Genomic DNA, 26,705 nt, shown 5'->3' with positions numbered 1-26,705 from the left:
TCGGAAGGCCTGAAGGCCTTGAAGAGCAACGGCCAGTCAGAATAGATACTGCAGACCAGGGGTGGGGAATATATGGTTCTCCAGATGTTGTTGGACTGCAATTCCCATCAACCCTAGCCAGCATAGCCAATGGTGGGAGATGATGTGAGCTGCAGTCCAACAACATCTGGGGGGCCACAAGTTTTTTACCCCTAGAGTAGATAATACATCCTACAGCCGGGAGGGATGAATTCCATTTCAGAGAAGCTGTCAGGGGCCATATTCTAGTGGTGGAAGAGACTGAAGGCAAAAAGGATGTCCAAAATAAAATATACCAGCACATTTTAGCTTAAAGCTCTTACTGCCAGAAACTGAGCCTCAGGAGAGACCTTTCAACCTTTTAGAATGGGGGAAAACTGTACAAACGCTGAGAAACCATCAAGTGATTGGTGGTTGTGGAAAAATGGGTTTGGGCAGGGGAAGGGAACAAGGCCATCTGGGAAACACCTGAAGGCTGAATCAGGACTGCTGGAGGGCTGGATTTGGCCTCTGGAACTGAGGTTCTGCACCCCTGCAATACACAGACCTATGATCTGACTTGGTATAAGGCAGACTCCTATGTTCAGTCCCCCTCACCCATAGTGATGAGTAGGCTTCCATCATGTCCAGTGACATTTTAGAGCTATGTGGAGAGTAACTAGCACTCCATCCTAAGTGGAGGGCTGAAAATCAGTCACTTAGGCTGTGCAACATGATAAAGAGATGTTCTGTACGTGTCTGGCATCCACATTCTCGTCGCTACCTAAAAAGACTGGAAGGGGGAAAGAAGAAGAACAAAAAAAGACCTGCAAATATCACCCACATGTCAACAGACAGTGGTGACATCCTGACGTCTCATTTCCGCACATTCTTAGCACCAGTATATTACAGTACTTATTGAGCCAAAATGCGGAGGAGAGAATTATCTGCTGCACGATTTATTAGAGTTGATGGAGTGTAGGCAGATTCCTCAATAGCCTTTAAAACATTGTGATGCTCCACAGTATATTTTTAATGGAAACAAATGCATGCAATCTGCTCCAGCTTTTCGCCAGCCATCCGCCAAAGACAACGCACCGTAAATCAATTTCATCTTGTTCCTCTCTCTTTGCACAGGACAGCTTTTAAAAGGGACAATGTCAAAGTTGGGAGGCAACTGAGAATTCACATTCCTAAAGGAATTTAACCCTAGAAGTGTTCATAGACACAGAGCACCAAGCAGCTTACAGACACAGAAAAGGGAACCAAATCGATCAACGATACTAGACAGAGATATTGATTGATTGATTGATTGATTTGCCCAATTGGTAGGTGCCTTCAGAGCAGTTGACAATCATAAAAACAAAACAATTTTTTAAAACACAATAACAACCAGTACGATGAAAACAGCAATAAAATTTACAAAAATTAAAACTTTAAAAATATTAAACAGTCAGCAGTAAAATAAATAATCAGAGAACAGACTAAAGATTAAATACCAGCTGGAAGAGGTTGGTCTTGAGCTGGCATCTAAATGTATGCAGTGGAGACCCCAGGCAGATCTCCCTCGGAAGGGCATTCTGCACATAGGGGGCCACTGCAGAGAAGGCTCTTTCCATGATCCACAACTCGTTTAGCAAAGTCATAGCTGCAAGTGTTGAGGGCAGTTCTTTTCTCACGTGCCATGGGCAGAAAGCAATGGATGGCATGCTTGCTGCCATGTCCACAAATGCTGGAAACAATGGGAACTACATTTCCAAACTCCAACCAAGACTGTGGATCCATTTTCCAGATCTCTGAGAAATTAATCCAGTTATTCCAGATAAATACTGGAGAGGCTTTGGGGGTCCCTCAATCCAACTTTAGCACTGAATTCAGCATCCTTGCCTGTCACCCACAGAGAGAGAAAAGGACTCGACACACAGCTCCAATTTATGGCAAAAACCAGAAGTCTCCATTGGTCATGATTCTCAATGGCAGAGCCTGGGGAAGAAGCTGGTGGGTCTGGTAGGGAAGCCCCACAGGTCATATCTGCCCTGCGGGCTGGAGGTTCCCCATGTCTGCTCTGTGCCAATGCAATGTGCATCAACACAGAAAGGGCCAAGGAGCTCCAAAGATTGTCCCAGAAATAACTGAAAGGTCAGGGACAGGTCAGTGGAAGCTTAACCAGGTGGGGAAAGCGCATGCACATTCCAGAAGCACTGACGTAATCAAAAGAACTGGAGTGGGGGACCGAAGACCAAAGGTGAGGGGGCATGTTTACCAAAAGGGGGATTACCCAAGAGAAACCGCCTCATGGCTAGGGAGCATCACAGGCCACATTCAGTCTGCAGGCCAGAGGTTCCCCATGGCTGCTCCATGGACATAATGTGACACCATTTTTAGACTGGAAGTGCTAATAAAGCCGGGCAAAATACACACACACACACACACTTCTGCATGACTGTTCATGGTCCCCATTATTTTCCTCCCTCAGGAATGCCCCAGGGAACAATGTTACGTCATGCTTCAGCTAACACGTCAGCTCAGCCAGGGCCATCCCAAGATGTTTTGCTGCCTACGGTGAAGGACAAGATGGCGCCTCTCCCTGCTCTATGCCTAAAGTCGACCGGATTGGCAGTTCAATCTTACTTCAACACTGCCAATGGGACAGCATCCTCCACTGCACCTGAGGGCACCAAGCTAGTTTAGGGGGCTCAGAGCAGGCTGAGCGGCACACACCGTTCTGTCCTCCATCACCTCGCTGCCACTTCCTGCCTTTCAGCATCTACTGCTTCAGGTAGCTGTCGCACGCTGTCTAACAGTAAGGGCGGGCCTGGACTCAGCTGTGCTAATAAGAACTGCGATGGCATGTGACGTGAGTCACGTGACTTTTTTTCTATCTCTTTGCTGCCATCCTTCTACAGCAAAGATTAAAACCCACGCCTTACCCATCCCTCAAGCACTCACAGCCCAATCCACCGTGACACTCTAAGACAGGTGTGGGCACCTTGTGACCCAGCAGATGTTTTGGCCTACAACTCCCATGATCCTTCACCATTGGCTATGCTGGCTAGGACTGGTGGGAGTTGCATGCCAAAACCTCTGGAGGGCCACAAGGTGCCCACCCCTGCTCTAACGGGGAAAGTTTGCATATATATTCTTACACACCTAATACTTTCTTCAACAGGCTTAGGGTGCAATCCTATATGGAGAGGTGGCCGCCTCCAAACTCAGAGGCAACCGCCTATCCAATGCAGGGCGGGAGTAGCGCAGAGGGATCATTTCCTCTGTGTTCCAGCTGCCCTGCATTCGCAGCTAGATGGCTGATTTCGGCTGCCTAGCCGCAGGTTGTTGGAATGCGGGGTGGGGAGGCCAGCCGATGCATAGGAAGCATCATACCAGCACTTATGAACTCCCCGCCCCTCCCCGCTCCCGGGAATGCCCCCCTTTGCCCCACTCTGCTCTTCCGAGCATGGAGTGCAGGGACGACCTGTGCCACCTGCAAAGCGGTGGGGGAGGGAGCGGGCAGGCAGTTCTCCAGGAACCGATCAATCCTATGGCCTTCTAGCAGCTGACTAGCAGCCATAGGATTGCGCCCTTAACCAACAAAAACGATTATTCATACACGCGCGCGCGCACACACATATATACACATACATACATATATTATCCAGCAACATTTTATGTCATAAAACCAGGGCTTCAGTACTATTAACTGATTCTGGCAGCCTATTTTGAAGATCCTTTCTTGTGCTCACTCCTTCTACCACGGATAAAAATACGTCTGACTCAAAAATGAAAATTTAATAAAGTTTCTGAAATCTTAAACGTACTCTGTACTGTACCACAGGACTTGAAATAAATTATAGATATGTATGTACGTGTGTGTGTGTTATGCTTGTGTGTACAATATATAATAGATAATATATATATGGTTAATAGCTGTTCTGTTAAATTAAAAATAGAGTACTTAAAATCAAATCTAAAATAATAAAGGAAAATTTAGCAGATATACATAATTCTCTACTTATCTTTCAGATCAATAAAGAGCATAATCCTATAGATGTTTACTCAGACATAAATTCCACTGTGTTCAAAGGAGATTACAGTCTCATAAGTATGCTTAGGAGATTACAGTCTCATAAGTATGCTCTCACAGCCAATGTCTTTTTTTAATTATTATTTTTAATTATTACACATAATAACGCTTTGTCATAAAATGCAAGAAAAGCAAAACTGCAATAAATTGATAGCTGTACAGCAAATGCTTTCACAGTGCTCAAATTATGGGCGGAAAGATTGGCTCCCTTAATGGAAGTCTACGAGCCCCCTCTGACCTCTGCACAGCCACCTCAGTTCTACCATAGCCTTCTCAAACACAACAGCTGAGGGGGTTTTCACAAACAGTAAGGGGGCCAGGACCACTCTGGTCCCTCAGTAATTTGAGTGCTATACTTTCATTTTGAGGAGACTAGAAATTGCTTCAAGGACGAAGCCCCTTTCACCCAATAAAATGAAAACTAATTCAAGGCAAGCACGGCAAGCAACAAATAACATTAAATCTGACCTACCTCAAATGATGAGCCTCGAAAGACACATACACCTGAAAGACCAGAAAGGAAATTGTATTAGACAGACATAAAACCAACATGTTAAATTAGGAAGTGCTGTTAAAAAAAAGAAAAGAACCAGAGGTTTAATGGTCCATGTGACAAAGTGGCCCATTTGCTGCAAGCAGCAAACTGCTTCTACACCTACCCTGAGTGGCAGGAAGACGCAAGCTCACAACAGGAGTGTCTGAACCTGGAGCCTACAGGATATTAGGCAAAGATTCACGCTGTGCATTGCCACCCAAACTCCGGCCAAAGGAACGAATTACAGGGGACCCAAATGGAACAGCAAAGAAGCCTCTCCAGCAGCAGCTGGCCAGAGCAGATCACGTGCTCACGCCCAACAGCACTCCTGCTCTTTGCCACATCTTTGACTGACTCCCAGCAGAGCCAGGGCCAGCATACTTGGGCACCTGCTGAGGCCCACACCCTTGCAGGGGGGCCCACTGCCGAGCCTGGGGGCCCCGCAGCTCTCCTCCTTGCTACCACTGCCTGTTCACCTGCCCTCTCTAAACATACAGGCTGTGACAAGAATGAGGGGATAAAGCAGCACCTTCCGCTTGCTTGGTGCTTTCTCCCTCGGGGTGGTTGCGAGGACTGGGCCCAGAGGGAGCAGCATGTGAGTGGGCAATGGTGACAGTGGCAAAGAGGAGGTAGGCCCACTTCAAAAAGAAGGCCCTTAGGGTGGCCAGGTGTCCTACTTTACAGGGGACGGTCATCTATTTGAAGGGTGGCCTTTTCTCTATTTGAAAGTGTCCTCTGTTTGAAGATGTGCCCAGGCAAGTCCAGTTTAAAGAGAAAGCGCCCTAAGGAGGGAGAGCAGCAGGGGCCTTGGAGTTGCCTGTCCACTGTTAGCACTTGGATAGCAGAGTGGGCAGGCACAAGAGTCACCTGGCCAGTTGTCCCCACTATGGTGAGATGTACTGTATTTCTATTTAATTTATATTTATTAAATCCCAACTTGCATCTATATATATATATATATTAGCGTATGCAAATCAGTCCCCTTCATGGATCACTGCCTTGTTGTGGCGAAGGGGCTTGCGTAACTCAGTGAAGCCCTAAGCTATGCCGTGCAGGGCCACCCAAGACAGACAGGTCAGGGCAGAGAGTTCTGACAAAATGTGGTCCACTGGAGAAGGAAATGGCAACCCACTCCAGGATTCCTGCCAAGAAAACCCCATGGAACGTATCACAAGGCTAAAAGAGATGATGCCGGAAGATGAGACCCTCAGGTCGGAAGGTGTCCAATATACTACTGGGGAAGAGCAGAGGGTATTTCCAAGTAGCGCCAGAAAGAGTGAAGCGGCTGGGCCAAAGCCGAAAGGACACTCAGCTGTGGATGTGTCTGGTGGTGAAAAGAAAATCCGATGATGTAAAGAACAATATTGTTTAGGAACCTGGAATGTCAGATCAATGAATCAAGGTAAGCTGGAGGTGGTCAGACTTGAGATGGCAAGATTGAACATCGACATCTTGGGAATCAGCGAACTAAAATGGACAGGCATGGGCGAATTTAATTCAGGTGACCATCCTATCTACTACTGTGGGCAAAAATCCCTTAGAAGAAATGGAGTAGCACTCATAGTCAACAAAAGGGTGGGAAAAGCAGTACTGGGGTACAATCTTAAAAACGATAGAATGATCTCAGTATGAATCCAAGGCAAACCATTCAACATCACAGTAATTCAGGTCTATGCCCCAACCACTGATGCCGAAGAAGCGGCGGTTGATCGGTTCTATGAAGACCTACAACACCTTCTAGAACTAACACCAAAAAAAGATGTCCTCTTCATCATAGGGGATTGGAATGCTAAAGTAGGAAGTCAAGAAATCACTGGGATAACAGGCAGGCATGGCCTTGGTGTACAAAATGAAGCAGGACAGAAGCTAATAGAGTTTTGCCAAGAGAACACGCTGATCATAGCAAACACTCTTTTCCAACAGCACAAGAGACGACTCTACACAGGGACATCACCAGATGGTCAATATCGAAATCAGATTGATTATGTCCTTTGCAGCCAAAGATGGAGAAGCTCCATACAGTCAGTAAAAACAAGACCTGGAGCTGACTGTGGCTCAGATCATGAGCTTCTTGTTGCAATATCTCAGCTTAAATTGAAGAACGTAGGGAAAACCACTAAACCATTCAGGTATGACCTCAATCATATCCCTCATGAATATACAGTGGAGGTGAGGAATAGATTTAAGGGATTAGACCTGACAGACAGAGTGCCTGAGGAACTATGGACGGAGGTCCGTAACATTGTTCAGGAGGCAGCAACGAAATCCATCCCAAAGAAAAAGAAATACAAGAAAGCAAAGTGGCTGTCTGATGAGGCTTTACAAGTAGCTCACGAAAGAAGGGAAGCAAGGGAGAAAGGGGAAGATATACCCAACGGAATGCAGAGTTCCAGAGAATAGCAAGGAGAGACAAGAAGGCCTTCTTAAATGAACAATGCAAAGAAATCGAGGAAAACAACAGAATGGGAAAGACTAGAGATCTCTTCAAGAAAATCGGAGATCTCAAGGGAACTTTTTGTGCAAAGACGGGCATGATAAAGGACAAAGAAGGCAGGGACCTAACAGAAGCAGATGAGATTAAGAAGAGGTGGCAAGAATACACAGAAGAACTATACAGGAAAGATCTGAATGTCCCTGATAGCCATGATAGTGCGGTCACTGAACTTGAGCCGGACATCCTCGAGAGTGAAGTCAAGTGGGCCTTAGGAAGCATTAGTAACAACAAAGCTAGCGGAGATGACAGTATTCCAGCTGAGCTATTTAAAATCCTAAAAGATGATGCTGTTAAAGTGCTGCATTCAATATGCCAACAAATCTGGAACACTCAACAGTGGCCACAAGACTGGAAAAGGTCAGTTTACATTCCAATTCCAAAGAAGGGCAACACCAAAGAGTTTTCAAACTACCGCACAATTGCGCTCATTTCACATGACAGCAAGGTGATGCTCCAAATCCTACAAGCTAGGCTTCAGCAGTATGCGAACCGAGAACTACCGGAAGTACAAGCTGGGTTTCGAAGAGGCAGAGGAACTAGAGATCAAATCGCCAACGTTCGCTGGATCATGGAGAAAGCAAGAGAATTCCAGAAAAATGTCTATTTCTGCTTCATTGACTACGCTAAAGCCTTTGATTGTGTGGATCACAACAAACTCTGGCAAATTCTGAAAGTGATGGGAGTACCAGACCACCTTACCTGTCTTCTGAGAAACCTGTACGAGGGTCAAGAAGCAACAGTAAGAACCAAACATGGAACAACCAAGTGATTCAAAATTGGGAAAGGAGTACGACAAGGCTGCATATTGTCACCCTGCTTATTTAACTTATATGCAGAGCACATCATGAGAAACGCCGGGTGGATGAATCACAGCTCGGAATTAAGATTGCCGGGAGAATTATCAACAACCTCCGATATGCAGACGATACCACCCTAATGGCAGAAAGCGAAGAGGATCTCAAGAGCCTCTTGTTGAGGGTGAAAGAGGAGAGTGCAAAAGCTGGTTTGAAACTCAACATTAAAAAAACAAAGATCATGGCATCTGGCCCCATCACTTCCTGGCATATAGAAGGGGAAGAAATGGAAGCAGTGACAGATTTTACTTTCTTGGGCTCCAAGATCACCGCAGATGGTAACTGTAGCCATGAAATTACAAGACGCTTGCTCCTTGGGAGGAAAGCTATGGCAAACCTAGACAGCATAGTAAGAAGCAGAGGCATCACCTTGCCGACAAAGGTCCGTCTAATCAAAGCTATGGTTTTCCCAGTAGTAATGTATGGCTGTGAGAGCTGGACTATAAGGAAGCCTGAGCGCCGAAGAATTGATGCTTTCGAACTGTGGTGCTGGAGAAGACTCTTACGAGTCCCCTGGACTGCAAGGAGGTCAAATCAGTCCATCCTAAAGGAAATCAACCCTGAGTGCTCATTGGAAGGACAGATACTGAAGCTGAAGCTCAAATATTTTGGCCACCTAATGCGAAGAGAAAACTCTGGAAAAGACCCTGATGCTGGGAAAGACTGAGGGCAAAAGGAGAAGGGGACGGCAGAGGATGAAATGGCTAGATAGCATCACCGATGCAATGAATATGAACTTGAGCACACTCCGGGAGAGAGCGCAGGACAGGAAGGCCTGGCGTGCTATGGTTCATGGGGTCACGAAGACTCGGACACGACTGAACAACTACAACAACAACAGTGCAAATCAGTGTCTTTTATATCCTTTTTTTGGTGATGTATAAGTGGCCACTCTACACACTGAGGGCATCTTGCCTCACAAAATCTGAAGCTGGTGCTGACACCCAGGACCCCGCACACACACACACCCCACCCCACCTCAAATGATACTCTTCCTCATCCCATGTCCTACAAGGGTTTTATAAATCCGTGATGGAACAGCAGGCCACGTGGTGACAGTATCAGTGGTTCCTTGCCAGAGCTGTACCCAATTCCTGTGCCTTTAATACAGGGGTTCACAAATTTACTGGTCAAGGCAAGCGTCGCCGCTGCTGTTACCGTTCTCCCACACACACAATGAATCCAACCCTTCCTTCTCCCAAACTTGAAACTGGGAAGGAGAATGTGGGATTGTCCCTGAGGTCACCAAATGCTTCCAAACGCACCACGCAACCCGAGTGTGCACCCCCACTCCATCTGGGGAGGGACCATAGCTTAGCTCCAGTAAGAAGTATCACGTAGCAGATAGCATAACATATTATGCCTGGTGTGGAGAAAGTAGATAGGGAGGCATTTTTCTCCCTCTCTCATAATACTAGCACCCAATGGGGTCACCCCATGAAGCTGATGGGTGGGAGATTCAGGACAGGTAAAAGGGAGGGCTTCTTCATACAGCACATAAACTATGGAATTCGCTTCCATGCAATGTAGTGATGGCCGCCAAATTAGGGGACTTCCCATATACTCTTCCCCACCCCATAAATAAATAGAGAAATGCTAACAGTACAAAGTAAAAAAGTAAAAGGAAATGAAGGCAAAGGAGAGGAGCTAGCTAGTGGCTGAGTGTGATCAGTAAAGAAACAGGAACTACAGTGGGTTTCCAAGTCCAGCTCCTGAGAAGCCTGCTGTACCTTTAAGACAGCCTTTGGCCCCTTGCTTGGTCAGCAGTGGTAAGGAATTATTAGCTGCAGGTAACCAGGCAGGGAAGCTTTTGCAAACAGGGAAGAGAATAGGTTCTTTGCCTTCCTGCTGTCTTAGTCTGTTGTTCTGCTACAAATGATTAGTAAATGTTTGTACAGGAAAATGGGGGTGTAAACATTTCTGTGAGGTAGTAGTCATTAACTGTTGCTGATTAAAATTATTTCTATCCCACCTTTTCACTCAGTGAGTTAATGCAACTACAAATAATAACAATACAAACAATAGAAGACACCATAATAGAAACCGAATCGATAACATAATAAATAAAATAGCAGTAAAAAAAAAAAAGAAATAGTAAAGCAGACAAAATCAGAGTAAAATCGTAGCACCAAGCAGCTAAAATAACAATATTATTGTTCACTAAAAGCCTGTGGGGAGAAAACCACGTGAACCTGCTGCTCAAAACTCAGTAAGGTTAATGCTGGGTCAGCCTTCCCCAACCTGGTACCCTCCAGATGTGTTGAAATGCCACTCCATTATTTCCAGCCATGCTGGCAATCTGTCTAGAAAAGACAAAAAGAAGTACTTACATTAATGGAATTCACTGCTGCAAGATGGGATGGATCCTGGCTTAGATGGCTAATAAAGGATATTGGTGGGAGATTCAGGACAGATAAAAGGAAGTCCTTCGTCACACAGCGCATAGTTAAACTATGGAATTCACTTCCACAAGACGTTGTGATGGCCACCAATTTGGACGGCTTTAAAAAGGGGTTAGACAAATTCATGGAGAAGGCAGCTATCAATGGCTACTAGTCCTGATGGCTCCATGCTACCTTCGCTATCAGAAACAGTAGGCCTATGTAGGCCAGTTGCTGGAGAACATGGGCGGGAGGATGCTGTTACACTCATGTCCTGCTTGTAGGTTCCCGTGGGCAGCTGGTTGGCCACTCTGCGAACAGGATGCTGGACTAGATGGATCTTGGTCTGATCCTGCAGGGCTCTTCTTCTGTAACCGCCCAGAGAGCTTAAGCTATGGGGCGGTATAGAAATATAATAAATGAAATGAATGTTCTTAGGTGGCGGGAGAGACCCTTTGTTTGAGACCCTGTATAGCTCCTGAAACTTAGAGCAGACCAGTCTTCCCTAACCTGGTTCCTTCCAGAAGTGTTGGATAACAGGTCCCATCATCCCATGCTGGATGATGGAAGTCTTAGTCCTGCACTTCTGAAGGGCACCAGGTTGGGGAAGGCTGGAGTAAACAATACTGAACTAGATGAACAAAGAGCCTGACCTGGTATGGGGGAGTCTTCAGTGCAGTTGCCCCAAGGCTGTGCAACAGTCTCCCCACTGAGGCAAGGTGGTGTTTGTCCCCTCTCTACTTCTAGTACGGCTTTTACCTTTGGGTGACCTTCCCAAACCCACTGCCCTCTAGATATGTAACAGAACAACTCCCATCATCCTTGGCCATTTGGTGGGCTGTGCTTTTGGGGGATGCTCGGAGGTGTAGTGCAACACATCTGGTTGGGAAACGCTACCCTTGGGGGTTGAATTTGGCAAAACTGGCTTTTATTTTATGTGAAAGACCTTTGTTTTCTTATATGGCAGCTATAGTCTTTTATTGATTTACCTTTTTTAAAAAAATAAGTTGCGCTTTATTTTGAATTCCTTTATAAATACCTTTAATTGTGGCATGAGTCTTTGAACACAAGAAAAGTGGCTTATTAATGCCAGGAAAGAAAGAAAGAAAGAAAGAAAGAAAGAAAGAAAGAAAGAAAGAAAGAAAAAGAATTTTGTCCAATTACTAGAACAAGGAATAGCCAACTTCTCCATTCTTGGAGATCTCTGTTCTCCAGACTGTAGCCTGAAGGCAGAACGTCTGTTTTACCATACAAACTATATACTTCCTTACAAAATTGGGCCCCATAATAATGTTGGTGCCATGTAGTGATAAGTGCTTCACAGGAATGATTCGTGTGCCCCCAGGCACAGCATTACTTTCTAATATGTAGACTTTGATGTTATGTTCTCCAAATGTTTCCAACATTTCACAAATGAAAACAGGGAAACACTCATAACTAGGGATATCCATTGCTGGGAAATCTGGTCCTTTGAGGGCTCACTGGATTTCCACAGCGCCCCTGACTCAGCTTGCATTTGTGAACCGAGAGTTTCTTCCAGATATCCAGGAATTTTTCAGGTTTATTTTTTATTTGTGAAAATAGCAATTAATTGTGCAAATCTTGGCCACAATTTGCATAATTTTCACAATTTCAGCTGTAATTTGTGCAAATTGCTATTTATGCCATTTTTAAAATTGAAAAACCACGAACTGGCCTGACGTGATACAGATCAAGTCAGACCAGCTTGCAGGAAAGCAAGCCAAAGTCCAGCAAGCAAAGCCAATGAAAGCTTGGTGAGTCCCGCCCCCGGATGGATTCCTTCAACATCCCTACTCGTAACATGCCAGTTCTTCTAACAAAAGTGTCCTGTGCCCCCCATCCAAGTGTCTGTCCCATCATATCACACATGGCTGGAAGCTGCCCTCTGCCTGCTGTATTCACCAGTCCTGGAGCTGCACAACTGAAGGAAAGCATAATCTCGGCTCTACCATCAGCCAGGGGCCCCAAGAGCCACTGGGGGCAAGATGGTCACTTATGCAACACCAAAACAGAGGACAACAGAGGGCTCAGATCTGCATAAAATGTCCACTTGCAAATTCATAGGTGCCCATTTAGGAAGTATCAATGATAGTTGAAATGAGAGGTGCAGAACCAGAAAGGGGCTGGGGGCCAATCTGCCCCGCACCAGGCCCTCTACAGCCACTGACTCATACAGACTCTGCCTTCCAGGCAAACCTATGTTTTATTTAAACAAAGCCTTTCCACTGAGCTCTCCCAGGCAGTGAGTGGCCTCTCTTTCCTCAAGCCGGGAGCAGTGAGTGTTGGCCTCAACCACTTCCTGGTTCCTCCCAGAAAGCACAACCCAGTCAGGACAAATCCAGTACTTCGTTCATATTGTTACAGTGCTCACGGCAGTTTCTGAAATTCCCAAATGTGCCCATGGGTCCAAAAAGGCTGGGGATCTCTGCCATAGGGAGAAAGACCTATTGGGGAAGCACATGGCGTCCCAGGGACTCGCATGGTGCCGAGAGGAGCAGCTGCTCCACCCAACACTGACCGAGTCCCTTTCTCTGTGGTGCTGCTGGGCACTTACAAAATTCGCAGTCTAGGCCCATGGGACACAAATCTGCATGAAATCTGCATATGCAGATCCTATGTCTATAACTGCAAATTTAGAAATAATCACCAGGATTAATTTAAATAGCAATACAATATATCTCACCAGCATGGGGAAGAGTGACCAGGAGAGCTGTGTTCCTGCTGCTCAGTCCGCTGTCTTGTTTCTAATGGTGGGGAACTTCAAGGCCCCTGTGAATAAACCCCTTGAAATTATCAAGGGGCTGGAGCATCTCCCCTATGAGGGAAGGTTACAAGAGCTGGGATTGTTTAGCTTGGAAAAAAGGAGGGTAAGGGGTGACATGATAGAGGTGTACAAAATTGAGCATGGTGTGGAGAAAGGAGATAGGGAGACATTTTTCTCCCTCTCCCAAAATACTAGAACCTGGGGTCATCCCATGAAGCTGTTTCATGGGAGATTCAGGACAGATAAAAGGAAGTACTTTTTCACACAGAGCATATGGAACTCACTACCACAGGACGTAGTGATGGCCACCAATTTGGGTGGCTTCAAAAGGGGGGTGGACAAATTCCTGGAGAAGGCTATCAATGGCTACTGGTCTTGATGGTTATATGCCACTTCCAGTACCAGAGGAAGTGAGCCTATGTACACCAGTTGCTGGGGAACATGGGCAGGAGAGTGCTGTTGTGCTCGTGCCCTGCTTATGGGCTCCTGGTCAACAGCTGGTTGGCCACTGTGTGATAGAATGTTGGACTAGATGGACCCTTGGTCTGATCCAGCAGGGTCTTCTTATGTTCTTAATGCCCCCAAGGCCCCTGGCGCCTTCCAGATTCTCATTCTCCCACAGCCAGCCCCACCCCTTTTCTCTTTGGCCCCACCCACCACTGGAATGCAGCCCCCAAGGATTTCTTCAAAATAGGATTCTGCTCTCAGGCTGAAAGGGCTTCAGCACCCCTGAAATACAACATCCAAACAAGAGCTGTAACTTTAATGCAGTGCTATAAAGTGTTAAGACTTTACAATTTTCACTTGAAACTCGATAGACTTCACCATTCCTTGAATCAAGATTTGAGATGCTTACCAGGGGTCAGAGAAAGAACAACAGGTGCTCACGGGCCATCCCTGATAAGCCACATCTGACATTTAAGCAAATTCATGGTGTGTGTTTTCTGCAATTGCTATGGTTTTTTTAAATGCACCTTCTCCAGTTGAGAGATGCAGGGAAGGAAACAGAACCTCTTGGCTTTCTAAGAGAGTAGGGATATGCACTTCCAGGGATTGTGCTGAATGTGTGCCTATTTTTTTAGGTTACTTTTTTCGGAAAAGAGAGATAACCTATAAAAGCACCCAAGAGATGTGCAAAAGTGTCAAAACCAGACACTAGCCATTTGTTCAAGGGAAAGAGATGGCTATCTAGTTTTGGGCGGGGGGGGGGGAGACGCATGCGGATCTGCAGGCTGTAATCACTAGGAATCCTGAAGGGCCCGAGGATTTGATTCAGGGCCCCCTGGGGTTGCACAGACAAAGACAGACCCTGAAGCCAAGTTACAGTTGGTCTCCCACAGGAGCCAGCAACACACGCTTCAGCATGGCACCAGCCAGGCTGTTAATAAAAGTGCCAAGGAGGCCACAGGCTCTGCAAGAAGCTGGTTTCCCGTTTTCAACCCTACGGAGGCAGCTGCAGTGCGAGCCGTTTTGAAAATGGTCCTGTGAGCATGAAGTCAGAAAGCAATGTCTGTGACAGGATGCGGTTTTTTGACTGGTTTTTCCACCAGTCAAAAAACTGAAAATGACCCAATCCAGGACAGCCTAATTATTCCTTCTAACAAGCCACCTGCGACACATTAACCGTGCTGCCCTAATTTTAAAATTATCATCAGCATCGTAATCCGTAACATTTTATCCTACCCTTCCTAGAAGCAGCTTAGGGCACTAAACATTGTATCTTCCTATCAACCCTGTGAGGTAGCTTAGGCTGAGCTATGGTACCTGGCTCCAGGTCACCCAACGAGTTTTTGGCTGAACTTGGATCTCCCTATTCCTAATAAAGCTCTCTAATAACTACATCACACCAACTCCCATTTGGTGCTTCTCCCAAGTGTTCAAAGTGCTTCACACAACAATCTTGTAAAGTCGGTCAAACTTATCATCTAAATATTACTGGTAGGGTCCTGAGGATGACAGCCGCCCTGGACATATACTGCCTTGAGGGCAATATAAAAATCTATGTATGAATAAATATGTATGCAAGCTCAGACTCGCCCTTGGACAACTGCCAAAGTCTCAGCAGAGTCCCTATTTCTTCCCCAATGGCATTCCATGCTGGGCAGTCAGGCAGCCACTATTTTGATATCCCACAATGCCTTGCAGCTATGCTATGTCAGGGACATTGTGGGAAAATTAAAATGGTGACTCCCTGGCACTGATTAGAGGCATCCTGACTGGGGGAGCAACCCCATCATGAAAGTCTGCTGGAGGGAGCACTGTTTTACGAAGAGGCTCTGTGAAGCCAGGCTATACATGTGCATTACTAACTAACTAAGCAATCCTAAATTCAGTGGGAAGGGAGTGAAGCAGCCGATCCTCCACAGTTTCCAAAGCCCTTCCGGCTCACACTGGCCTGGGCGGGGGGGTAGTGGGGCCAGCTGTGACAGGCTGAATTGTTTTTAAATCGCCCCCTTGAAAGCAATGGGGGAAATTTGCTATGCCAATGCAAGGCTGGAGTAGCCAAGCGACCGAATCCTGAGGCCCATGGGGGGGGGTGTCGAAGGAGCTATGGATCCAGTGGATGCAGCCTCTCCTATGCTGCACCCCCACATCTGTAATGCCCATTTAGGGCCCTTTGTCCTGCCAGCCCTGGCAGGAACACCGTCAGCAGTCATTTTCTGCCCCTGGACCTTTCTGTGGGCAGAACTGGGCCGTCAGGGCAGACAAAACCCACTGGTAGAGTTCCTTTTCACCAGCAGGAGGGCCCCTGTGCCTGCCCCATCCTAACCCAACCCACACCAGTAGATCCTTGGGTTAGGATTGCTCTGCCCATAAATAAATGACCAACAGCACATGCATACCTACTCAGATGTAAGCCCCATTGAGTACAATGAGGCTTACTCAAGGTAACTGTATATAAGATTGACCCCTAAAATGAATATCCCCGATGCTGCTCAATATCTACATGAAACCGCTGGGAGACATCATCAGGAGGTTTGGGGCTGAGTGTTATCAGTACACTGATGACACCCAAATCTATTTCTCCTTAACATCTTTATCCGAGGAAGGTATGACTCCTCTGAATGACTGCCTGAAGGTGGTAATGGGCTGGATGAGGGAGAACAAGCTGAAGTTGGATCCAGCCAAGCCAGAGGTGCTCATCGTGAAGGGTCCTAATTCAGGTAATGAGGTATGTCAACCAGTTCTGGATGGGGCTGCACTCCCCCTGAAGGGAAAAGTTCGTAGCTTGGGGGTGCTTCTTGACCCGACCCTGCTCCTGGCACCCCAGGTGGAGGCAACGATGACAAGTGCCTGTTATCAACTTCAGCTGATATGCCAGCTACGGCCATTCCTGGAACATGTGGACCTGGTAACAGTGGTGCACACGCTGGTAACCTCTAGGCTTGATTTCTGCAATGCGCTGTACTTGGGGCTGCCTGTATATTTAGTTCGGAAACTTCAACTGATACAAAATATGGCAGCCAGGTTGGTCTCTGGGACATCCTGTGGAGACCATATTACACCAGTTTTAAAATCCGCTGCCAATTTGTTTCTGAGCAAAATATAAAGTGCTGGTTCTTACTTTTAAAGCCTTACACGGTCTAGGTCCAAGGTACCTTAGGGAACGCCTTCTCCCCTACGTCCCAGTCCACCACCTAAGGCCCTCCGAGGGCTATCCGCTGCGGCCGCCTAATGTGAGACTGGCAGCCACATGCAAGGGGACCTTTTCCTTTGTTGACTCTCCGTTGTGGAAAGACCTGCCAGTTGAAATGCGCCTGCTGACCTCGCTGAAGGTTTTTAAGCAGGCATTAAAGATGCTGTTGTTCCGGCAGGCCTTCCTTTTTAGAACTTTTGTTGCTTTTCCTGACTTTTGTATATTATTTTTAAGTAGTGTTATTTTAAGCTGAGCTTTATTGTTGCATTTTTTAAACAAATTGTTTTTTGTTCAAAGTTGTTTTTAGTTATATGTTGTTTGTATATATTGTCCATATGTTTTTGTGTAAATGGTTTTAAAACTTTATATATTGTATTTTAATGTTTTAACCACGCAGAGAGCTTCGGCTATGGGGCGGTATAGAAATGTAATTAATAAATAAATAAAAATAATAAACTAGACTTGCTCGCCTAACACAGCCTTTGCTGACCTGGGACACTCCAGATGTGTTGGACAACAACTCCCAGCATTCCTGGCTACTGGTCACGCTTGCTGGGGCTGATGGGAGCTGAAGTCCAAAACATTGGGAGGGGCCCAAGCTGGCAAATGTTGACCTCGTGAGTTCATGGCAAGCCTGAGATTTGAATCCAAGGTTTCCAACCTCATCCCAAACAGAGGAGAAAAGGCCACCCAGACCTGCCCTAGAAGTGGAAAAGAAGAGAGAATTCTGGCTGGTCCAGCTTTTTGCAGCCCAGCTACCAAAATGTCCTCTTTTACACAACTACTCAAGGAAGAGGATCGATTCCTCAACAACCTCCCACCCTCATGTTGAAAGGAAGTTAAAAAGGCAGAACAATTTAACCAATAAAAAAAATAAACATTTGAAGAAAAGTGGAATGCCGTGGCCAGCCCACCCCGATGAATAATACCTCCAAAACAGCACCATACCAGGCTTACAACAGGTGACAGTCTGCCCCCACACACACACAACTCTTGCTTCCTCCCCCATGTGACAGGTGCAGGCAGCCAGTCATTATACAAAGAGCGCATAGACTGGGGGTGGAATTATCTGTGGGGGCTGCCTACTATAGAAGTTACATGATCTCCCCCCGACAAAACCTTCAGATTGTGGATGGAGAAGCCGGAGAGGTGGGGTTTACTATGCTAAATTAATCCATAACTAACGTGGATTCAAATGCTCACTTCAGCTGGTGGAAGGATAGAAAAAATCCATCCTTCAGCCACTCTTTAATCACCTTTTTTTATTTAAAATTATTTTTAGACCAGCTTTATTTATTTATTCACTTACAACACTTGTATACTGCTCTACATCTAAACAGATTCTGGAGCATGAGATAAATGAACAAAAGATAAAAAGAATGAAATGTGGTATTAAAATTACTCTTTAAAAAATAGAGTGCCAATAAAACCAAGGCTGGTCAACCAAGGAAGCTTCCTGGAAGAGAGAAGTTTTGAGAAGGCACCAAAAACAACCCAGTGTTGGTGCCTGCCTGACCTTCAGAGGCAGGGAGTTCCATAGGAAGGGAGCCACCACACTGAAGGCTCTTCTCTGGGTGGACTCCAGTTGGAACATAGGTCCATGTCCAGGAGCAGCCCCTCTGACATCCTCAGTGACAAGGCAGGTTGGTAAAGAAGAAGGCACTGTCTCAGGTATTCTGGTCTCAAGTTGTCTAGGGCTTTGTACTCTAGTACCAAAACCTTAAACCTGACCTGGTAGGAAAGGGTAGCACCTTCTCAAGGAGGCATACAGGATTAAAAAAAAAAATACAAAAGAATACAAATATACCCCCAAGGAAAAAGTATGCAAGTATATACAAATAAATATACAATAAAATACTATAAAACACTATAAAAATAGAGAACAGCAATAAAACCTGCAGCCCACAGATTATGGAAAGGCCAGCAAAAACAAATGGGTCTTCAGAGCCTTCCTGAAGACCTGCAAAGAAGGGGCCTGAGGAACCCCGCAATGGAAGCTGATTCCAGATGTGCAGGGCCATGACCTGAAAGGCCCTCTCCTTTGTGCCAACCAGCCTAGCCACTTGGGAGCAGACAAGTGAGAAGGGCCTCAATAGGTCAGAATAGCTGCAGTTTGTCTAGGGGCAACTAATCCACTAAAGAACGAAGTAGCAAGCTAGTGAGGTGTACAATAGTGGATTGCGTGCTGCATTTGGACTGGGGTGACCTGAGTTCGAATTCCCTTTCTAGCCATGGAAATTTGCTGCATTACCTTGAGAGTCACTATCTCTCACTGAAACCTACCCCACAGGTAGGTTTTATCCTTGTGAGGATACAATGGGATAACCCCATGCACACCACCCCCAGGGCCAGCTCCAGGTTCAAGGGCATCCATGGCAAAGTGCCCCTGGGCTGCCATGTGGTGGTAGGCCCCTATCCATGGATTTACCTGGCGGAAGCAGTGGCAGCTGTGTGCCTTCATTTTACGGGGCAGCTAAGAGAATACCGGCTTGTCTAAGGCCACCTTCAGAATCTGTGGCTGATGTGAGATTCAAACTGCAGGCTTTGCGGCAGAAGACGGATTTCAATCAATGCGATTTCAGTCTATGATTTAAGTCAGCAAGAAAGCGGTTGATTCAAATCAAGTTTCCCACTGAAACTTCTGCATGCATTTCCTGAACAACGGTGGAAATCTCACCAAGCCATGTTAATTTACAGCTAAATAGAGTATTATTTACACTGTTACATTCTTACAAGCAGGCTTGCGTCCCTTTTTTCTCATTGTATATGTTTTGCATGCTTTCCTTTTTACCTAGAGAGGGAATGTCTTTAACATATTCCTATATAGGGTCTTTCTTATGACCAGCACCCATGACAGTTTGAGGATTACAACACAATCCTATACAGGTCTCCTCAGAAATGTTCCATTCCGTTCAATGGGGCTTACTCCCAAGTAAGGGGTTATAGAATTGCAGCCTTAGTATGAGAATACAGGTAGATGTACACTGGACAATTTCATCTGCTCTCTCTCTCTTTCCAGTGGTGCTCCTTTCTGTCTTGGCCCAGACTTGCCCTCACACAGACAAACTGCAGCCAACAAAAATGACGTTTGTTGACCAGTCAGTCACTGGTCTGCCCATGGTGACCAGTCAGTCACCATGACAGACAGGTGAAAGCAAGGTTTGACAGCTACTGGGCCAAAAAAGTCCAATTTAATTATTTCAAACCTAATGTTTTGGATACTTTTAAAGCATCCATTTTTATCCACCCTGCTATATTGTCTTTCAGTCTTAATGAACTCCTTTGCCTTGCTTGGTCCAACTCAACCACCACATAAGCACAGGACAACCATCCTATCTAGCCTGTGTATTTGCATATGAGACTTTAGTCAGAGAAACTGGAAGCCCGGAACTTTCAAGAAGCAAGAGTTCTTCAAGAAGCAATGACACAGTCATTGCCACGAGATGAAAAATGGAATTAATGCCCATATTTGATTGGGAGATAACTTCATTTTTATAAGATTGTAAAGTATGGGTTTAGTATGCTTAGTTAACTATGCTTAACTACGTTATTTTTTAAGTTAGACAGAAATTTATTATTTTATTTATTACGGCTTTTTAAAAAATCCCCAAAATTTAATTAAAAAAAAAATCTGCTTTACATTTTTTAAAAATCATCCATTTTATCCACCCTGCTTTGTGGTTCACAGCTCAGACTCCCAGCTGCTGTACCACACCATGCCTGCCTACTCAAAGCCAATGCCTAACTCCCATTACTAATTTTTTTTGGTCTTCCTCTTTCTGTATAGTTAATTTGCTTACCACCCTGCCTTTTGCAGGCAGGTGTTTTTCCTACACTTGGATGAACAGTGACTGCAACCAAGAAGTGGCAGTGGAACACACTGCACAATGCCCAGGTGCATGGGAAGGGGAAACTCGGCATACGTGTGCCTCTCCCTTCAACCTTCCTCAAGGTGCATTCTCAAAAGCACTTCATGCGAACTAGTTGGGCATTAACAGGCTTTAACTAGTCTGCTGTAATCACAGGGTAGTTAAAGGCTGGGATTTCTTTTTCTTCTTATCTCAATGCACAATTACTGGTGAAGTGGGAATTTCTAATCAGTGATTATAAATCAGAACTGGTGGAAATAGTTGTTATTCCGGATTAGATTAATCTAAAATAAAGACAGCTGATCTGGCATGAAGTACTACTACATATTTCATTGGCATGGTATTGTACTATCTTTATTATGCCCAACTTCGAAACAGCAATACAAGAAGCTGCCTTATACCAAATCAGTCCATCAAGATCAAGTTTGTCTACTCCAACTTGCACCGGCTCTATAGGATCTCTGGCAAAAAGAGATCCTCTCCCATGACCTGCTTCCTAATCCTTTTCACGGGAGGTGCCAGGGACTGAACCTCAGGGCCTTCTGCATGCAAAGCACGTGTTCTGTCTGCTGAGCTACGGTACCTCAAACTGTGCTAGTATTTTACATTTCAGTCCATTTTACAAAGAGGAAACTGGACCTGAGAGATTGCAGCTTGGCCCAATACACCAGAATGACTGCATAACACAACTTTAACTCAGGATTCCAAAATCCAAGATCGACCAACTTTCTAGATATGGCGTAACGATGGATTTTGCGTAAACTCAGTCAGTTTTAAGAACATAAGAAGAGCCGTGCTGAATCCTACAGGCTGATCTAGTCCATCGTTCTGTTCACACAGTGACCAACCATCTGCCTCTGGGAAGCCTACAAGTAGGACATGAATGCAATAGCAATCTCCTACTGTTGTTCCCCAGAAACTGGTATACGGAGGCATACTGCTTCCAATACTGGAGGTAATCTATAGCCACCATGACTAGTAGTCATTGACAGCCTTACCCTCCATTAATTTGTCTAATCCCCTTTTAAAGCCACCCAAGTTAGTGGCCATCACTACATCTTGTGGTAGCAAATTCCACAGTTTGACTTTGGGTTGCGTGAAGAAGCCCTTCCTTTGATCTGTCCTGAATCTCCCACCAACCAGCTCCATGGGACGACCCCATTGGGTTTTAGTATTATGAGAGAGGGAGAAAAATATTTCCCTATCCACTTTTTCCACACCATGCATAATTTTGTACACCTCTATCATGTCTCCCCATTCCTTCCCGCTCTGTCACCTTATCCTGAGAATGAATTCCAGAAGAACCCACAGCTGTGGGCTGCCCTCCATCCCTCAGTATCAAATCTGTAATAATGAAGCACAGCATAAAATCATGTTTCAACAGCAGAGGTTAGCAAAGTGGATCCACAGAAGAATGAAGGCACACAGGGCTTGTGATGGGTATTCTGTGAGAATGCCCGATTCCATCAAGCCTCTGTTCTAAACCTGTTGCATGGCAGAAGCCCTTTGCATGGCATATGAATGTAAAAACTGCCTTTCTGGATCAGATCCAAGCCCTCCGAGTCTAGCATTCTCTTTCTTCCACAAAGCAGCCAGCAAGATACTCCCCGGTGCTCACAGAAAGTGGTCTTCATGCCCTTCGTGCCCAGCAATTTGTGTGCAGAGATACACTGCCTCTGAACAGAGAGGTTCCTCTCTCTTTTTAATTTGCAGAGCTAATAGTTAACAGCCCTATCCTTCATGAATTAAAAGGCATCTAACTTAGTGGGCATCTCCAGATCTTGTGTCAACATGTCCCCACAACTTAATTATAATTTGCATGATAAAGAATTCCCTTTTGTTTGTCTTGACCTACTTGCCCATTAATTTGTCTGTAGTCCCTGAGTCTCAGTGTATTGAGCAGTGGGGCAGCAAGGTCATTTTAGAACCTGAACTTAGGGAGCACTCCTATGCATGTTTAGACAGAAAAAAGTCCTACAATTCCCAGCATTCCCCAGCCAGCCATGCCCTTAATGACTGGGGCGGGGGGGGGGGGCTTTACACAGCCATGTGTATTACACAACTAACATTTCTCTCTCCCACCCCCACAATCTACCACTATTCCATGCTTAACTGCTTTTACACTGCTGACACGTTAGAATGTTTGCAAGCTCTGATTTAAAAAAGGAAGAATCTGAGCATAGGCAGCTGTGCATTTTAAGGTCACTTATATTGTAGCACCATCATGTCTACAGGAATTAAATAGAGTTTGCTTCTGCTACCCTGATCCCCTTATCATGCTCTCTGGGTGGTCATTGGGGGGGGGGCTGGGCTGTGGGTCCCTGGGCGTCAGACCCAAAGTCAGGCCCTAACTGCACCACTGGCTTTGAGAGAGGGAGAGAGTCATTTTTGCTTGCTCAGACCATACCATGCATCATTTTACAAAATGCCTTCTCCCTTAGATGAACTAGTGTACTAGTACTCTAATTCATCTGACCCAAACTATTATAGGAACATAGGAAGCTGCTGTCAGACCCTTGGCCCATCTAGTCCAAAGTTATCGACACTGTCAGCGGCTCTCTGGGGTTTCAGGCAGGAATTTTTCCAGCCCTACCTGGAGATACCAGGGATTGAACTAGGAATCTTCTGCATGCAAACCAGATGCTCTACCATTGAGCCACGCCCCCTCCCATCTGTCCTGGCATGGCCCTCTCCTGTACCATGTCATATTTTCTCCTGGAAGCAGCTAGTTTTCCCTGAACTTTGATGGCCAGTCCACACAAGCATATTCACTTCTGGGTGAGTGTGGCATCAGATATCGACTTTGATGTGTGCATGAGCCATCCCAAGAATAATCAGCACAAACAGGACGTCCGGATCACCACTGTCAACCCAAAAACAACAGTTCTCAATGCACAATCCCGCCAAGTATCACCAAATTCGGAGAAATCAAGCAGCTAAAGATCATCAAATTATATATGCCCATGTGAAACAGCTCCGTTTAGTGCTGAAGCAGTAAACTGGTCCCCAGACGTGCCCGTGTGGGTGTGCCGTTGAAAAAAAAATACAAACTTGAGCATGAATGGCTGTGAAACGGGAAGCAGGTGAAAGCGTTTTTCTGCACAATTACACTCTCAGGCCCTTGTGTCATCCAGTCCCTCCCTTTTCTACTCAAGGCAGCTCTGAGATGGAAATAAATCTTGCTACTCCCCAAAAGCAGTCAAAGAGCGGAGGGAAAGGGGAGGCATTCAGAGCGGAGTAATGTCAGCTGTAATGTTTATCGCACATTGCCTTGATGGATTGTTTTCCAAACAAACCAGGTGTCTAAAAAGTGATACTGGCATCCCTAATGCAGGCAGCAAGACCTCTCTACACATGGGCCATATCACTTTCTTGTTTTGCGCAGCATCAAGCACAGTACTGCTGTTCAACAGTAATAGTAGTAGTAAATAAGAAGTCATGTATTCCCACAACTTCTGGTTCCTGCTGAAAGGGAGACAAACCCTTAAGCTTATCAGCAATGTTGTTAAGCTCGCTTGACTTTGGGTGCTTTCACACAAGCCAGTAAAAGCACCTTTGAGCCTCTTTTCCTTCTACATGTGTGAATGCTGTTAATGCAGATCAGAAAGCACAAAGGCGCCAGTTTTGACACAGACACATTTCTAGCCCATTATGGACTACGTAGGTGTTAGAGATGCGGGGAATGCAAGAGGCATCTATAGCTTTATGTGTTAGCGCTAACACATCCCTTTGTGTTCCATGTGTTTGACCTTCTTAGTAATTTGGAAATGGGAGAGGGGTGGGATTGTGTTTTAGTGTACACATGTCGGCCATCTAAGTGCTGAATTGCAGCTTGTGCGAGGATACTGAGTTTAGAAGTAAATGGCTCAGAAATGGACACTCTAGCAGAACCTGTGCAAACATGCCACTCATTTGATGCATTTGCTACCACGGGGCTGAACTCCTTTACACTAAACAGTGCCCACATTTCCATGTGAAAGGGACAGAAAGCATACATTCAATCGAAATGGGATCATGAGCTGAAGGCCCCCCTGGCTGATTTCTGGACCTTAGAAAAGGCCAATAGCTCAGTGGTAGAACACCTGCTTTGCATGCAAAAGGTCCCACTGTCTCAGGTAGAGCTGGGAAAGACCCCTGCCTGAAAAGAGCAGTGGTGGTCTGACTTGGAAAAAGGCAGCTCCCTTTGTACCTTGGTCTGATCCTGGAGGCATGTCTTACAGTCTTAGGCAAGAAGAGTGCAGAGCCTGGGTCATTTAACACAGATTAATTATATCCTATCATCAATTGACTGCAAAGCATCTGGGCCAGCCCTAACATTAGGCAGAGTGAGGTGGCCGTCTCAGGCATCCAATTTAGGGTGCCATGAAAGGGCAGCAAATTGTTTAATTTTTTAGTGTCGTAGCACCCACAGTCTTAAACGCCCTACACATTGGACAGGCACCACCCCTCTGGGTTTTGAGCACCTACTGAAAACACACCTTTTCCAACAATCATTCCCAGGAAAGTAATCTTGTCTTCTATAGACAGTCATATTACAATATACAGCACTATTATGCAATATTTAATTGTGACCTTAGAGTGTATTGTTTTCTACATCGCTTAGAAGTATTTATGTGATTCATAAATATGGTTACATGAATAAATAAATAAATAAATAAATAGTTACTGTTGCATATTTGCTGCCAGGGAGGGTGGGAGGCACTTGCGGGGTTCTCTCCCCCCCCCCCGTGCCAAAATAGCTGGACCGGCCTTGGGTATTCTGCCCCTCGAATGGGGTGGGGCGGAGAGCACCATTTGCTGCTTCACCTCAAAATATCTTTGGTTGGTCCTGCTAAGCCTTCACTCTTGCATTGTACCGGCCTTCCTCAAGCTGGCTGGGGCTAATGGGAGTTGTAGTTTAACGCATCTAGTCGAGGAAGGCCGCTTAAGGCACATCCGTTGATCACAGGGATTCTGGCTGGTGCTCGTTCGTGGGGCTTTAAAAGCAAGGCCACGCAAGATCATTTTTCTTCCTTTTAAAGTCAGCCGTGCCCTGGTCGCGTTGCAGATCCCCATCAGAACAAGTTGAGCAGAGCGGGGAAACCCTCGCCGCAGAGTCCGGCGGCACAAGTTCCTCTCCCTCTCTAAAGCGCCATCAACGAAGTCGAGAGCTGGAGCTTTTTACTCACCTTCAGCGTGATGGGGCAAGGCTGCAAAGGCGGCCAAGATGAGGAGGAGAGGCATCCACGCTGCCAGGAAATCCATAGTTGAGGAGAGGTCGTTCTTACAAAGACACACACACACACACACAAACCCAAAGGGATCTCTCTCTCTCTCTCTCTCTGCAAAACCAGCGGCAAAATCGTCGCTCGGCAGCATCCGAAGGCAGCAAAGGCAGAAAACAGCCCCAACGAGTCCCCCTTTCTCGCCTTTTGGGGAGGTTCAGGGCGCGCTCAAGGGGAACGGGGAAAAAGGAAGGGCGAAGGCGAGCGAGGAGGAGGAACTCCCCCTCGGCTCCTGGAGATAGCAGGGCGGAGGAGGAGGTGACGCCCCAGCCTTTGGCGGCAGCCGCTGGCGGGCAACTCGGCGCGAGAAGGGATCCCAGGAGAGCCGTTTACAGTCCAGGCGAACCGTATTCGTAGGGCAAAGAGCGGCCGTAAATCAGCCGGCGACGGTCACCTTTGCGCCAAGGGACGGGCGGGCGGGGAAGCCGCCGCCCGGCGCGCGTCTCCGGCTCTTCCCGCGAACCGGGCTGTCCGAGCCGGGCGCCCTTTCAAAGTTGTCCTCCGCCCTGCAAACTTCCCCCGGCCGGAGCGGCCGCCACCGCCGCCCCCACTCCGCTTGGCATCCAGGCGAGAAGACGCGCCTCCCGCCCCGCCTGCTTTTAAAGTCCGCTGTGGGGCCCGCGCTGACGTCGCCGCCGGCCGGCCCACCCACCACGGCGCCTCAGGGGTCGCCGGTGCCCGGGCGGACGGACGCGCGCCGCCGGCGAGGCGCGAGCGGGGGGCTTCCCTCAGCCCAGCCCCCGCCGACCCTCCCGGACCGGCTCGCAAGCCGCGCCACGACCCACGGCCCCTTCTCGGCTCGCCCGCC

At 46.5% G+C, this 26,705-nt stretch overlaps 1 protein-coding gene across 1 annotated transcript in view; it reads right to left on the bottom strand.

The window, feature by feature from the left end:
* FRAS1 (Fraser extracellular matrix complex subunit 1) overlaps nucleotides 1–26,448 on the bottom strand; it is a 381,912-nt gene extending 355,464 nt beyond the window's left edge. The window contains exons 1-2 of the mRNA XM_084855428.1: nucleotides 25,802–26,448; nucleotides 4,551–4,582 (exon numbers count right to left, since the gene is read on the bottom strand). Of these exons, the coding sequence (XP_084711554.1) occupies nucleotides 4,551–4,582; nucleotides 25,802–25,991 (222 nt within the window). The 5' untranslated portion in view covers nucleotides 25,992–26,448. The remainder of the gene's footprint in view (nucleotides 1–4,550; nucleotides 4,583–25,801) is intronic.
* Nucleotides 26,449–26,705: the final 257 nt, after the last annotated feature.

This window comes from Heloderma suspectum, chromosome 5 (genome assembly GCF_057233095.1).
Source record: "Heloderma suspectum isolate Gila_16-S chromosome 5, 16-S_ref, whole genome shotgun sequence".
NCBI classification, from domain to species: domain Eukaryota; kingdom Metazoa; phylum Chordata; class Lepidosauria; order Squamata; family Helodermatidae; genus Heloderma; species Heloderma suspectum.
The sequence above is the reverse complement of the archived record's forward strand: the minus strand, read 5'-3'. Positions and strand labels throughout refer to the sequence as shown.